We start from the raw sequence: 15,292 nt of genomic DNA on the forward strand, positions 1-15,292 counted from the left end.
ATATGTACAGGGTGATTAGAAAGTAAGTCAATGACGTGGTAAACTTACTCTCTAATCACCCTGTATATAAAATACACTAGCTTTCCAAGGTGGAAGTTTAAAAAAGTTCCTCTTACTAATTGTAGCATCATTTTAATAAAAAAAAAATCATAACATACAGTAGGTAACTGAAAAATAACATGCTGTTTATAAAGGTGTTTTCATTTTTACGGTGATCAGTTAATTATAACTATAAGGAATATTTTATTCAATTTAAAATAAAGCATGGAGAAATATATATAAGGGTGCTTTATGTATCAATATTGGTGACTCCAGGGTAATGTGTTAGAGACTTGTGTAAATATTGGCTCCATGGGTTACACTGCCAAATAATTCCTGATATGAAATTGAGTTTGCTCTTCATGGTTTCCTGGTGCGTCCGTGTCCCCCTTGATGATGTTGTGTCGATGCAGGGTTAGTCTTTTTGTAGCTGCTGCTATAGTGAAATCCTGTGTTGTGCTGGGCATTTTTCAGTTTATCTTTACAGTAAACTTTCAGTAGCAACTTGCAATGGCCCCAGGAAACCTGTAATGTGGTGTTCTGACAAAGTGCAAATTACTTTTGACAGCTTTGCGATGCAGCCTGTAAATGCGCAAGCCTCTTTTTTTTTTTTTATTTCCTTGGCACAGTAAATTCCTATCGGCTGAACTGTGTTTTTTTTTTTGTCTCAGTGGTCACTAGTGGCCTAACACAAGTATCGCTACAACATTGTATTTAACCTGTACGTTTATTTGATATAACAAGTGTCTTGCCTGGTGGTAAGTTCAACCCATTGTTTTTCTTGCAGTGGATGCAATCCCATCACACATCTGTCAAAATCCCATTACATCTCATTCTATGTACAAATCCTCAAAACACCTTTTATGTTTAATAGCCGCTCCTGAGTACAATCTCTTTTTTTTGTGATGTATAATAAGTTAACACATCAAGCAGTTTGAGTACAAATATAATCTGAGTAATTTGTACAGCTCAATATTCAGCTGTCCTGAGTAAATAACAATGTATAGCATATGAACATTAAGAAAAGGATTTCTGGTGTACAGATGATTTAGTGAAGAGAACTGGAGCTAAGTGAAGATTAATATACTGTACCAACAAGCTTGTTTCTGTTCCGCTGCCACTAATAGTTGAACACTTCTTTTTTTACATTGTAAAACTGAAAATCATTATTTAAAATGATGACATGGTCCATTAAACTGTGCATGCTTTGTATGGGTCAACTGAGGTTGCACTGTTTGCACAATACAGGCCTGTGGGTTAAACATCAGTGAGGTCAATTCAGATCAGCATCAGTTTAATAAAGGACTGTCAGTTAAACCTGAGCATTTTGTGCTTTTAGTTTATCCTGGATGACCTAGGATTCCATCATTGATACCCTTATGCAGCACTCTAGATAAGCTGGGTACTGGGTGTTATACGCATTAAAAACGTATGAATTATCCATGATATTTAAATTGAATGTGTAAAGAATATGCATAGCAATTTCACTGCACAGCTCGTGTTTGCATGTGATCAAGCTTCTTGTACTTCATTGGTTCCAGTGTCTCAGTGTTCAATTGTGTGTATACTGCATGCAGGACAGCTAATTGTAGCCTGCCTGGGAATTACCAGCAACACACGTGACCAATAGATTTGGGCTTTCAACAGAAATACAAAGAAATGGTACGGTTGAATCCACTCGCTTGTAGTGTGTGTTTGTGACTGGTGAATAAGCGACTGGATTCTTGATGCTTAGGATATCGGTAAAGTAAAAAAGAAGTGTACTTTTATATTTTTAGGGAGTGTGTCTGTCGACTTGGAAAGAGAGAGCACAAGAGACTGAGAAAGGAAGATCTATAGAAAACAACTATACAAACTATAACAGCCTAGTACTAGTGGGAGCAGACACAGTGAACGCAGAAGCTAACTCCATCGAGAGGAGCAGCTTCCCAGACAGTAATACTAAATTGCTGTGAAAGACATTGTTGGATTGTTTTCATTTTGTAACTTGAAAGGTTGTATTATTCCATTTTGAATTTAGTAATTTACTCTTTGGATTAAAAAGGCTTTGATAGCCAACTCCACTGTAAGTACTGCCACATTGTTTACAAGGTATTAAATTACTGCGGTGACCTACAGTGAAGTCGAGATGCATTTTCAGATAACAGCACTAGATTGCAGGAGTCAGGCTTCTTATGCAATTTCCTCTCTGTTCAAGACACATGCTAAGGTTGAAGTGCACTGAATATTTCTCACACTAATGAAATGTAATTATACAACCATTAATTAGCTGTGTGGTGGAAGTGTGGCACATATGTAAAAGGTTACTAGAGGATGTAATGGCCAACATACAGTGTATCTGGAGTGAGAGGTTGCCAGTTCAATCACATGCAAATACCCCACCCCAATTCAATTATTTTGTTGTAAGTCAAGTTATACACAAGTACAATAATACAAAAAAAACAACTTTCCAGTAGACGCACTGCACCTGTTTAACTGTCCATATTGAATATCAATACATTATTTATGCATTTATTTACTCAACCCCCCCCCCCCCCCCCCCCCCCCCCCCACACACACACACACACAGCAGAACACAAAACTGGCATATTTGTTTTTATCAGTACTTAATGTTTATTGTCAGGGTATTTTCTTAACTTTTGATAAAGTCAAGCGTATTGTCACCACGTTTCTCAGTCCTTTTTAAAGGGATATTAAGGGGGTTTGTTCAGAATCGTGAAGGTGGGTATGTTTTTCTGTACGTGTTTTTATTTTCTTTCAAAAAATATGTAGATAGAAAATGTGAAGTTAACTTACTGTAATTGAAAAACAAAAGCAATAACTGTATCCAGGTTAGGAATCTTTATAGAGCATAAATCGTACTGTACTATTGTAAAATACTGAAATAATGGACGGAGTTTAGGACCCAAGTGTCGTTATACATGTTGTGACAGTTCCGCTTTGGTATCCCTACGCGCTTTTGAAGCATGACTGATTACAGGGCATGGGCTGTATCGTCTCACACTCGTTACAAGGGTGCTATTTGTTTAGATGTATTAAACATCAGCAAAAGGAAACTGAAAGTATACAATGGGAATCGATAGCTGAAGACTTTCTGAATGTGGCTTACTGTATTAAAAACATATTAAACTCGGGATCAGCCAAACTGAGCCGGCGGGTGGATGGACCCAGGAGCTGGAATTGAGAGAGAATTAGCTTTATTGGTTTGAAGTTGCGTCAGGCGAATGTGAGCAGAATGTATTTGGAAGTACAGTAGTTGAGTGAGATACTGTATTTACACCAGAGAGGGAGACTGACTGAGCGCACGCGCGGAGAGCAGAGACATCTCACTGCAGCACTAACTGCATACAGGTGAGTGGTGACTTTTACCGGTGGTGTTGCAGTTGGATAAAACAGTTGCAGTTTTTTAATGCATCAACTACATCGTGCATTGATTTTTACTTAGCGCTAAAAAAAAACAACAAAAAAAAAAAACGATTCTGTGTGTGTCTGTTCTTTTGCAATAGTGACAGCCAAACGGCTTTCTATACACCGGTGCGGATTACACCTGTGCTTTGTAGTACGTTAAATGAGGCTTTAATAAGAGGTAAACACTATTTTTATGGTATAATGGTACTTATTTATGCTTAAAAAAAACCAGAAACAAATAATTACTGTAGCTGTTTCCTTTGGAGAATAACAAACTGGATTTATTATACAAGTGCCAAATGTACAGCAATGCTGTTGAACTGACTGCATGCAATGGGAAACTGCGGTTCAAAACGGCATGTACATGTTATATTTTAATTCTCTTTTTGTTTAATGCCAAAAATAATTGTGGTGTTGTTTTGATGTAGCGGTTACAGAGTTGCTTTCATTTCTGCATAGTGTTTAAACACGCTGTCGGTGAGTTGTTTGTGTGTTCTTTTTAAACAGTTATAGGCGACAGTTATATAATCCTCCCCGTACACTATTCCAGTTATACTGAAGGACAGCCGTGCAGCTGATGGTCAGAATATGAGAAAATGGTTAATTTAACAGTGATTTGGGCATTAGTCTTGCATCAGAACAGGCTCCTATACTAGTGAACCACCGTGCTGTGTTCACATTTACGATATTTGCGGTGTTTCGTTAATTGACTGTTACAGCAACATCTTGATAAGCATTATATTGGGGTTTCCAGTAAGTGATGTTAACGTAATGTCGCATTCATGATTTCATCAGCAGTTTTGATATACCGAAGGACTTGCAATTTTCCATTCCTGTGCTATGGGATTCACAGGAATATATTCTGTGATCGAAGGTGTACCCTCCAAAACGGATGCAGGCGAGGCAGAACAATAACGCTGATCTTCAGCGGAGGTTTGCGCTGTTACAGTTGGCGCTTTTGGATGCAGCGGTACTGGTGTGATTTACTGCAACTGGGCAATAATAATGACAAGGAGTACTGGCTGCAGTGGGAGACGTTCACCTACTCGCTGAATTCACACGAGTTTTTACCTCCTGGCTATCTAGTGCTATTTTTAAAACGATTCTTTAAATTGTACAGGGAATGAGGGAGAAAAAACCACTAGAAACGCCTACCATATGCAGCACACACTTGCGTTATGTAAACGGGCTGTTGCAAAAGTGCTTGGTAATTCGTTATGCAAATGGAATCCCCTACCTGTATTCTCAAATGAACATTTGCCTCTCTGTTTAAAAGCCGCGATAGGTACAGTAGGACAGCTGTGGTAGGATCTTCAACAGAGCACAAACGAATGTTGTTTAGGAGGAACAGCCTAATACGACGGGCCCTTTTATTGCTGCAGATTTGCACCCTCAACTTCCCTGAAGGAACGAGAGTCGGTAATCCTTGAGGAATAGCCATTTTTATCTCCAGTATTATTTAAACAAACATTGGGCCCAGTTTTTCCACTCAACCCCCTATTGCCAGTGTTGCTGAACCCCCCATGTGTTAATTTACAGCCTACAGCGATCTTTTTACTATGTCTTTAACTGAAGCTTATTGGTGAACCATAATAATAATAATGGACAGTGTTATCATCATGGTATTTAGATGGCCATTCGGTTTTCAGCAGATCCATATCTCCTCATGTTTAATACAGTTTGTTTTTTTGCTATAACTTAAATTACATTTCTGGTGGATTTATGAATCTGTAGGATCTCTATAAGTAATTGACCCCTCTGTGACGTTATGTAACCCTTTCTAAATGATTGAACATTAATATCTTTTTAATCCATAAATCCACAATGATGGAATATCTATTTTGTATTTTTTTCTTTGTCAATAGACACATTTTAAAATCTGTTGAGCCCCGATGTGTCATTTTAACCAAGTAATACGGATATGCGTCACAGTTTAAACCACACATACAGGATGTGTGGAGCCACTTCACCCAGGATGGGTTATTTTGCAACTTCAGAAGTTATGACAGTCAAAAAAAACAAAACACGCACACACGTTTACCATTTCCTTTTTAAAAACGTTAGTGCCAGAGAACAGAGAGATAATGTGGTGATATTATTATTATTAGCACAGTAGCAGTAGCTGTACCTTTTGCTGTCAGTCCTACTGTCTGACTGCAGGGACACCATGAGAGTCTGACTGCAGGGACACCATGAGAGTCTGACTGCAGGGATACCATGAGAGTCTGACTGCAGGGATACCATGAGAGTCTGACTGCAGGGATACCATGAGAGTCTGACTGCAGGGACACCACGAGAGTCTGACTGCAGGGACACCATGAGAGTCTGACTGCAGGGACACCATGAGAGTCTGACTCCAGGGATACCATGAGAGTCTGACTGCAGGGACACCATGAGAGTCTGACTGCAGGGATACCATGAGAGTCTGACTGCAGGGATACCATGAGAGCCTGACTGCAGGGATACCATGAGAGTCTGACTGCAGGGATACCATGAGAGTCTGACTGCAGGGATACCATGAGAGTCTGACTTGTTTTTTTTATAAATTTAGTTGTTGCCAATGGTTTTAACCCCATTTTTCTCCCCAATTTGGAATGCCCAATTATTGTTTTTTTTATGCTGGTTCACCTCTGCAACCCCCCAGCGACTTGGGAAACGGAGGCTGAAACACGCGTCCTCCGAAACGTGTTCTTGCCAATCCGTCATTTTTCGCACTGCGGAGCCACAGCGAAGCCATCAGACCTATAGTGCCGGAGGACAACACAGATCTGAATGGCTCCACTGCAGACTCGTAGGCGCCCTATCAGCCACAGGGGTTGCTGGTGCGCGGTGAACCGTGGATTCCCCTGCTGACCTAATCCCTCCCACCCGGGTGGCGCTCGGCCAATTGTGCCTTTTGTTTTGAGAGTGTTTTGTTTAAATCTTTTCTTTGTTATTTAATAAAGGCACAGAGTGCCGTAGCGTCTCCGTTTGACCTTCCATCCCTTGTTGTGGTTCCTGTTTCTGGTCTGATGTCACCACTGCAGCCGTCCTGTTCACAGATGCTTGTTAGGCTACTTCCTTGATTTGGAGCGAGTTAGGAGAGGCAGAGTTCTGCTGCAATCCTAACCGGGGCTGCCAGAGTCCAAATTGAAACCATTTTGATCTTGCTGTGCTGCAAATGGAAACAAGTGTGAATTATTTTTAAATCCTTTTCAACTCGGAAGAACAGAAGGCTTTAGTCCCTTCTTGAAGGGATGTGTCATACACAAAACTAATCTAGTGACAATGCACTGGATTTAAAAATGTTGTGTATTTTTTACAATGCAGTTAATTCACATATTACAACAGCTTTTATTACCCTTGACAATGGAATGATTCAGTCCCTCAACAAAGGGGTGTAACATATACAGAAAGTAGCTTCATTTTTTAGAGCTTACATTGAATATATTACAGTTCTATTTGATTGGGTCCAGGAGTGAGTTTGTTATATAATGTAGGCCTGGGACTTGAGAGGCCCCACAGCTGAATTTGAGGTCATGAAGGTGGGGAGAGGGATGCAGTTGCCATGGTTACAGTGCTCTATAAAAGTCAGTACATACTGTAACTGAAAGAACATTTCACAAAATTTAAAGAACATTAGTTCTATTTGTATTCTTTTTCTTTTATATTTAATTTAGTGTGGTGGCTCCTCTTCCACCATGTGTGTGCTATTTCTTATTGGATGTCCTGTAAAATGGGATAGTTAACTTAAATTAAGGCCTTCAACCCTTAAGGGGAAGGGGAGAAAAAAAAAAAACGTCCGGTGTCTCTTCTGTGCATTGACTATAAAAGTATGTGAAATGACAGGGCGGTCTTATTTTAATGAAACAATGACAATATTTGCCCGATAACGAATGTGCTGCAGTAGAGATCATTTAGAAGGAGCCCTTTGTGTGCCTTCTATTTGCAAATGTGTATCCATACTTACACAAAGCAAGACCATTTCAAAGTTGGGGAGTATAGCAACAGTGTCCTGTTGTAGTTTGCCTGGTTGAGTAAGTTATAAATTCATCCCAGTGTCTGGGCTGGAACCTCATAATAAAAATCTCCTGCTGCTTTGCTGTCACAGTTCTGCTTATTTAGAGCTACAAAGAGGTTATAGTCTGAGTTCCTGGCTGCAAATATGTTTGGGTAGCCTTGGTGTATGGCTAAAATTAAACTTAAGTGCATACTTAAGTCTTGAAAAGGAGTTAACATAGTTAACCCAAACCAATACTTTAAGTGCAGTACAGAAACCAGGACCAGAGGACACTGTTGGAAATTAAGAGGAGATAGCCTTAGGACAGAGGGCAGGAGACACTTCTTCACACAGAGAGTGGTGAGGGGATGGAATGGGCTACCTGATCATGTTGTTGAGGCAGAAGCACTCAGATCCTTTAAGACAAAGTTCTGAGATCAATCAGCTACTAGGGACCGGACAGGCTTAGATGGGCTGATTATCTGTACAGCCTGATGATACAATCCTCGCTGTATTAACCTGTCCATTGGTCCATTCGCTCATTAATAAGCAAGAAGACCTGTTATCGTTTTTGGATAGTAGCCCTATCTCCAAGTACAGTATATTGAAAAATGAACAAAGGGACTGACTTAGCCAGGCTTCTTTTTTCTGGACTTACTGGGGGCATATGTTTGCTTTGTGTCACGTGGCAGGCAACCTGCTATTTTCTAGAGCTTAATTAACTGCTGAAGCTTGTATAACTGCGAGTTGATTTATACGTCCTTGCCTGTGTAAATCATCTATGCGTTCTTTGGGAAGTCTGACCAGGACTGTTGCTATCGGTGGAACAACACTTGATAACGACAGTTTCCAAATAGTTTAACCCTTTGCGTGTCAACCATTTAGTGCCTGTTATACAGGTATACTTTTTTTTCCATGGGACACAATCAATCAGTATTCTACACAAAGTTGGCAAACAGTAGATGGTACACTTGCAGCACTGAGCACACTAATGTATCCGTTTTACTCTCTGTTACACAATACAAGATAGGAGTCAGCAGCATTGTCTTTTTTTTTCTTCCACACCTACCATTTCTTGGGAACGATCCCCTTTTGTTCCTTGCGCACTTAATTGTAAAAGATATTTGCATACATTGAAAAATATGGAAATCACACCCTTACATTCCATTATGTTATGAATAGTCCGTAATGCAGTAATTAGAAGGGTGTAAAGGAATATGTAACACGAACCCTTTAATCAACATCAGACTGTATGCTTCCTGTTCCTGCTGTCTGAAGCTCAGTCTGCAGACTCCTCAGTGCTGCAGTGAGACATTGAAAAAGGGCGCTTGCGTCTGCCAATCTTTTTGAGCTTTCACTCATTTCAGGGGTGCTTACTAAAATACTTTTCTATAACTGGAAAATCCATGACTAAAATACTCAATGGTAGTATATAATACTAAAGACACTTGTAAAATGAATTGAGAAACAAGAAAGAGTCTTGAATAACTGAGTATACATATGCAAAGAGATTTGAGTTGCTTTTCACGCATGCAAATATTTGCAAAATGTTCAACCAACACAGACGTGAGCTATTTGGCCTTTCTTTGTTCTCCTGTGTTTGCCTTCCAGAGGAGCATTTATTTGGGGTTATTTGTTTAACAATCTTTAGAAATGAGTGGTTTTGTTTAAGGGATAACACGCTTGGTTGGTGGTGAATGTTTACTGAGCGATTGTCTGATAGCTAGCATCGAAGGGTCTGCTTTGTTCAGCTACTAGGCTTGGGAAAGGCTGATCAAACAAGTTGCTTTTTTTAGCTTGATTTTGATCAGTTTGGGTTAAGTATGAAAATATAATGAATGTAGTTAAATGGCTGCTACTTGAAGCTGGTTTAAGTGGTGCTGTATACATAAGCTTGACCAGTCTGGGAAACAGTTAATAAAGTTGCAACACCCTGTAGCCTGACAGAGCTAAGGGCAATGCAGTTACAATGCAGCCCATTATAGTTCACACTGGGGCAGCAGTGTGGAGTAGTGGTTAGGGCTCTGGACTCTTGCCCGGAGGGTCGTGGGTCCAATCCCAGGTGGGGGACAGTGCTGCTGTACCCTTGAGCAAGGTACTTTACCTAGATTGCTCTAGTAAAAACCCAACTGTATAAATGGGTTATTGTATGTAAAAAACAAATAAAATAATGTGATATCTTGTAACAATTGTAAGTCGCCCTGGATAAGGGTGTCTGCTAATAAATAAATATTATTATTATTATTATTAGGTGATTTAACAGTGGCTTCTATTCATCCCCAATGGCATTTCACTTGCAAACGTCATTTTAAGGCAGAACATATATAGCACAGACTCTTCACTGTGTCTCCTGACTACTGCATTCTACAAAGGGACACCAGAATTTGTTTTATCAAAAGGCTTATTATCAATATTCTTTTTACAGATTTCCATCTGGAAATTGACGCTACAAAGCATATTGATTAATACAGACATTTTTTGTTAAAACCACGTGAGAAATGCTACAATGCTTGGGTTTTGATTGATTTATATATATATATATATATATATATATATATATATATATATATATATATATATATATACACAAGGTTAAGATAATGCATTGTTCCAGTGTCGGCCTGTAAACCGCATTGTCGTGTTGAATCTGATCAATAATAGCAAACACAACAAAGTTTGAACATCCTGTCCTTGTGTATATACTTTCATTGCCTGGTCTATGTTGTTGACGAGCCAAATAAGCGTTTGGTGGGTGAGTGTGAGAGAGAGAAGCATCTCGCTCTGCAGCCAGCAGGATTGTTCTCTGAAGCTCGCAGCCAGGCTGATCTTGTGGGGGATGACTAATGTATTTTGTTCTGGCAACGTGTGCTGTGTGCTTTCAGTTCCAGGCAGTTGGTTCTGATTTACAGGAGGCATATAGAGTATGCTGACTGGAAAAGCTGATCAATCTGTATTATAAATCCTGGCTATCTGGTGACTCTGAAATCCACTAGAACCCAGAGGTAAAATGGCTGGCCTGTAATTATACTGTACAGTTATGACCAAAAGTTTTGCATTACCCTAGAATTTTAGGATTGCATTTAAAAAAAAAAAGTGTATGGAAAACTACAAAGCGGTATGTAATTCAATATGTTAATGTAACATTATTCAGGAAGTTTCATTCAACCTTTATGAAGCAAAATTAGATACAATTCTATAGGGTGATTTAAAACCTTTGGCCATAGCTGTGCTTTATTTCTTAGAATTAGTTGTAAATTTCACTGGTATCTCACAAATATATTCATACATTCATTTTTGCTGAATTTTTTGGAATCTGTCATCCAATTCGACTAACAGAAAAGGCAGTACTATTCAGACCTTTTAAAATGAACACTTTCAATAGGATTGCTCGACGTGCAAGTTGTATCCTGGGACTATTTGTTATTCCTTAATTTTTAAATGAATAAAGCAACCACTAGAGATGCAATCGGCAACCAGTGTCCTAATCAAATATAGGACAGCTAATAAACAACAGTAACCCATGCATTGAGAACACTGTATTATAAAAAAGTAAGAAGCAGAAACAAAAAAAATGAAATACTGTGCACATACAGAGGGCCCTCCTAATCGCACAGTACCTGAAACATCAAAACAAACGAGAATGTATAGTATTATAGCCAAATTCTATCTGGAATACACACTGGAGGGTAGCAGTGTAGGGTTGTACGGTATGTTTGGTGCAAAATTGTCCAGCGCATAGCTTTTTTTGGCCTAGAAAATAAATGTCTGACAAGCATGTTTCTCAAATGCAGACAATTCACTGGACAGCAGTAAACCAAGACCATGACCAAGGAATCCTGTTTTATAAAACAAGAAATCTAAATCCGTAAATTCACCACTTCCCTGTCTCGGCCATCAGGTTTATTCAATTTGCAGTTACTGGAAGGTCAGCCTTCTGTTACTGCTGTCTTATAAGACCACTGTCGGAGTGCAGTGACTTTTATTTATGACAGCCTTGGTCTAAGGAGCAGTAAAATATTGTAACTGAAAGCAAAGTGGTTACAAAACTAAGAGCATGGGGTTTTGTGTGTGCATGAGTTCATTCATAGTGGTTTTAAGCCCTGATGTGTTTGTATTGCATCAAACACTGCACTATTTACGTACGGTATGTATGTACAGCTAGGGTCCTTCGTTTTCTGTGTTTTATCTTTGAGGAGCTCACTAAATACTGTAATTCATCAGCGACACTGGTTCTTCGTTGAAACATCATCCTTATTGGAAAGTTAAAACGGTACTGTATTTGAAATACTGAAGTTATGAATTTTTTTTTTTTTTTTTTATTCTACTTGAAAGATAAATATCCAATTAAAGTAATTACTTCAAAATGGTTCAATTTGAAAGTTGGTGGAAATGTTTTCTAGGGGTGTAACACATCCCTAATGATTTCCATCCAACTCCTTCACTTTCTGCTTGTTTACCTCGGTTTGATACAAGTCTGATTTGAGCTGAAAACAGAACTCTGACCGTTAAAATCAGTATACTGTGTATTTTCACTGTGTCTAAAAAAAAAAACCCTGCCATTGATTTCCGGATGCAGGTCCTCTTTAAATAGTACTTACCTATGCAATTTAATCATAATGACAGACTCTGAACGCATTGCCACCCTGGCCTTTATCACGACACAATGCAGAACAACTTGTCTTCTGTGTTTTGCTGATAAACTGTTATTCTGGTTGACTTCCAATTCAAACGAAAGCCTGTGGTGAACTCCCACGGGCAGGGGTGAGCCCACGGCAGAGGAAAATGCGACCTTTGGAATTCAAAATCTCACGCTGTTAATTTCGAAGGTGTTCAGTGTAAATAGGCTCTTCTGATCAGTATTCCTTGAAGTAAAGGGATTGGTATTCCTAGCTTTCCTGTTTTCAGTTACCTCTCCCAACAGGATTACCTTCTAACAGTAGACCATTCTCTGAATAGAAGTTTTACATACTTCTGGCACAGTCTGTACCCAGGATGAGTCATCTTGGGCTGGAGCCATAACCCTCTAATCCAAGGTTACCAACCACTGTCCAAATTAGTTGGTCAAGCTAAATCTTCACAGTCCAGATAAGCCAAGACAGGCACGTGAGGCGAATGTGGTTGCAATTGGCAACAGTGTATAAATGGTTTGAGCCAAAAACCCAGTTCAGACTGGGACTGCAACACTATTGGAAATAAGGGTTTAAAGTTTGAATTATAAGTAAAGATAAAACTGCTGTTGTGAAATCCAACCCCAGTACTTCAGAAGTACAACTATATGACAAAAGTTAATCAATAACAATATAACAGCTCTGGTAAAGCAAAGCAGTTTATTGAATACTGAATAGCTAGGTTAATAAAGCAGCGATTCACTTCACAATGTTACAGAATGGTATCCATCAGAGAACATACTCCAAGGGTTAAACTGAACAATCCAGCCCATGGTAATGTTATGTGAACCTGTTTATTCTTATCAGACCAGTTCCTTAGAAGTTGGTTGAGGATTGGGTTCTTTAACAGTGGAGTAAGGAACACTGGGGTGCTTCTCTGTGTCTTCGCTTTTTCCAACTGCAGTCACCAGCCGGAGTCTGTGAGATTTGTATTGTTTGTCTAAACAGGGTTCCATGCAGCTTCACCCCTTAAGACAACCAATCAGCAAGAAGTCATTTGTCCTTGGACCTTCAATTTAGATTTGTTTACAAAACAGGTTTGATGTAATGTCCTAGACACATTATCAGACTCCACAACATTACCAACCTATTTGAAACCTAGTTACTTTTTTAAGATGCCCGCAAAATCGCAATTTACGGGCACCAACTGTATGTGAAAATCAATCAAATTTAAAGGACATAAAAAAAAAAAATAGATATACTAAATCAAACACATTTTTAATGAAAAGGTAGACTTGAACAGTTTACACAGATTGTGGTTTAAACATTTAGATGCAGATTTACAGCCATAATTGGAAATGTGATTCAGCAAATATCTTTCGTAACTATCACGGGGATTGCATTTTAAATATGGTGCCCTAATAGCGTCCAAAAAAAAATTCACATTTAGAAACAAAAAACAAGCCTGAGAGGGGCCTACTAACTGCAACCATATTGGCCCAAGGGGGTCCCCCATTTCCAACCGCTCTCCTGCTTGTGGGCTATTCCTACAATGAGCTCCCATTGAGTTCAGAGCCTCCAGCGCATGCCCTTGCACAGGAGATCCCCGACAGCTCTAAACCCTGTCCCATTTAGCCAGTGACAAAGCAGGCAGGATAAACCTTTCAGAGGGCTAAATACGGCTGCAGGTAATCCCCAGGCAGAGTGACCCGGGCCAGGCTGAAGGCTGTTCTGATCAGTCCTCGCTAGCCACTACTGCAGTGTTAATGCCGATGGGACAGAGTACCGAGGTCTGTCGGGGATCCATGCTGGCCAGATCATGCTGCTCTCTCTGAATGAGGAAACATGTTGATACGAACGCATGCCGGTAAGTACCGGCTTCTATGTGCAGTTCTTCCATGGGAATAGCTCGGGAGCAGGAAATCGGAGCGAGCGTACTCTAATTAGCTGCTCTTTGAAGAGGCAAGGCCAGCTGAGAGCAGTGAAGAGATCTTGGGTGAGATTGCTAATCTTTGTATTTTCAGGTCAGTGGCATTTTGGGAGATGCTTCACTAATGTTTGTCTATTATTATTTTATTTTTTTTCTCCTCGGTAGAGTAGCACATTAGTTTTAATGATTGTAATGTTATTGTAAGTTTGAGGAAGCAAAGGTTGAGCAGAATTTCTTCCTTCTGTTTCTACGATTTTTATTTTTTTTACCTGAATTTTTAGAATTTCTCTGACATTATTTACATACTAAAACCTAAATACCTGCTAAAAATTATGTACAGTTCTAATATCCCATAATGTTTTACATAGTGCCTTCTTCAGTAATCCAGTACTAGGCACTTGCTGAAACATTTGTCTGAGTGACTTGGTTTCTTAAAAGTTTAATCTTGTGTTTATCTGCTTGACATGACAAGTCTTAGGTGATTTTAATACTTCTGGAAGGATACGTGACCATTCCTCAGTAGTGTTAATGCGAGCCATACATTTATCTTCCTACAGAATGGCATGAATAATCATTTTAAAACCTAGAAATCACTATTGTACATAGCAATGGGTGTTCTAATTAAATGTGCACGCTGCTGTAAAAAACAAACGTCTGTACACGGGATGACATCCATACACTGTTCTTCTAACAGGGGGTTTATAATGTATTATCTGAGGTTGTCAGATTGTACAGTTGCAAAGGTGATAATATTGCTGCAGTTTTCAGTCTGTAGATAAGCATGAGAAGGATATGCTGTAGATTCTTGAAATGAGTGAAGAAAGCCATGCGTTTGTATTGTGTTAATGATGCATGCAATTAAGGTGTTGCCTAGCATAAGTAAGGCTTTCTTTTTGAGGGACGGTGAGTAATTCCGTTGCTTATGAAATGGTTTTAATGTGGTGACTAGCAAGTACCATCGTTAATCAGCAAATGTATTAGCAGTAACACACTTATGCCTATTTCCACCATAATTTGTTCTACATTAAAAGCTGAAGCTAATGAATACAATTTAATGAAAAAACATTCTTCAAATACAGAGACGTTATCACAAAGGTCTGATGAAGGAAGAAGCACACAGCTTGGGCAACTTGTATTTGATTATAAAAAAAAAAAAAAAAGTTTTAAAATTGTGCTTCCTGCCTTCTGTTCTAAACTTTCTTTTACTCAGCTTCCACTTATGTCCTCCTGTTCTTCTCTCTGTGCTACATTAGTCTTGGGTTAACTATCTAGACCATTTATTATTTTAAGACTTTAATCAAGTCCCCTAAGACTCCGTGATTGCTTGTT

At 39.2% G+C, this 15,292-nt stretch overlaps 1 protein-coding gene across 5 annotated transcripts in view; it reads left to right on the forward strand.

Annotated features, from left to right (window-relative positions):
* The first annotated feature begins 3,040 nt into the window (after positions 1–3,040).
* The window catches only part of LOC117429186 (calcium/calmodulin-dependent protein kinase kinase 1-like), a 62,184-nt gene continuing 49,932 nt past the window's right edge, over positions 3,041–15,292 (forward strand). For 2 of the 5 annotated variants that reach the window (XM_058998224.1, XM_058998225.1), the window contains exon 1: positions 13,727–13,900. In XM_058998224.1, coding sequence (XP_058854207.1) covers positions 13,895–13,900 — 6 coding nt within the window. In that variant the 5' untranslated portion in view covers positions 13,727–13,894. The other 3 variants (XM_058998226.1, XM_058998228.1, XM_058998227.1) reach the window with 3 other exon arrangements.

Source organism: Acipenser ruthenus, chromosome 24, assembly GCF_902713425.1.
Source record: "Acipenser ruthenus chromosome 24, fAciRut3.2 maternal haplotype, whole genome shotgun sequence".
Classification (NCBI taxonomy): Eukaryota; Metazoa; Chordata; class Actinopteri; order Acipenseriformes; family Acipenseridae; genus Acipenser; species Acipenser ruthenus.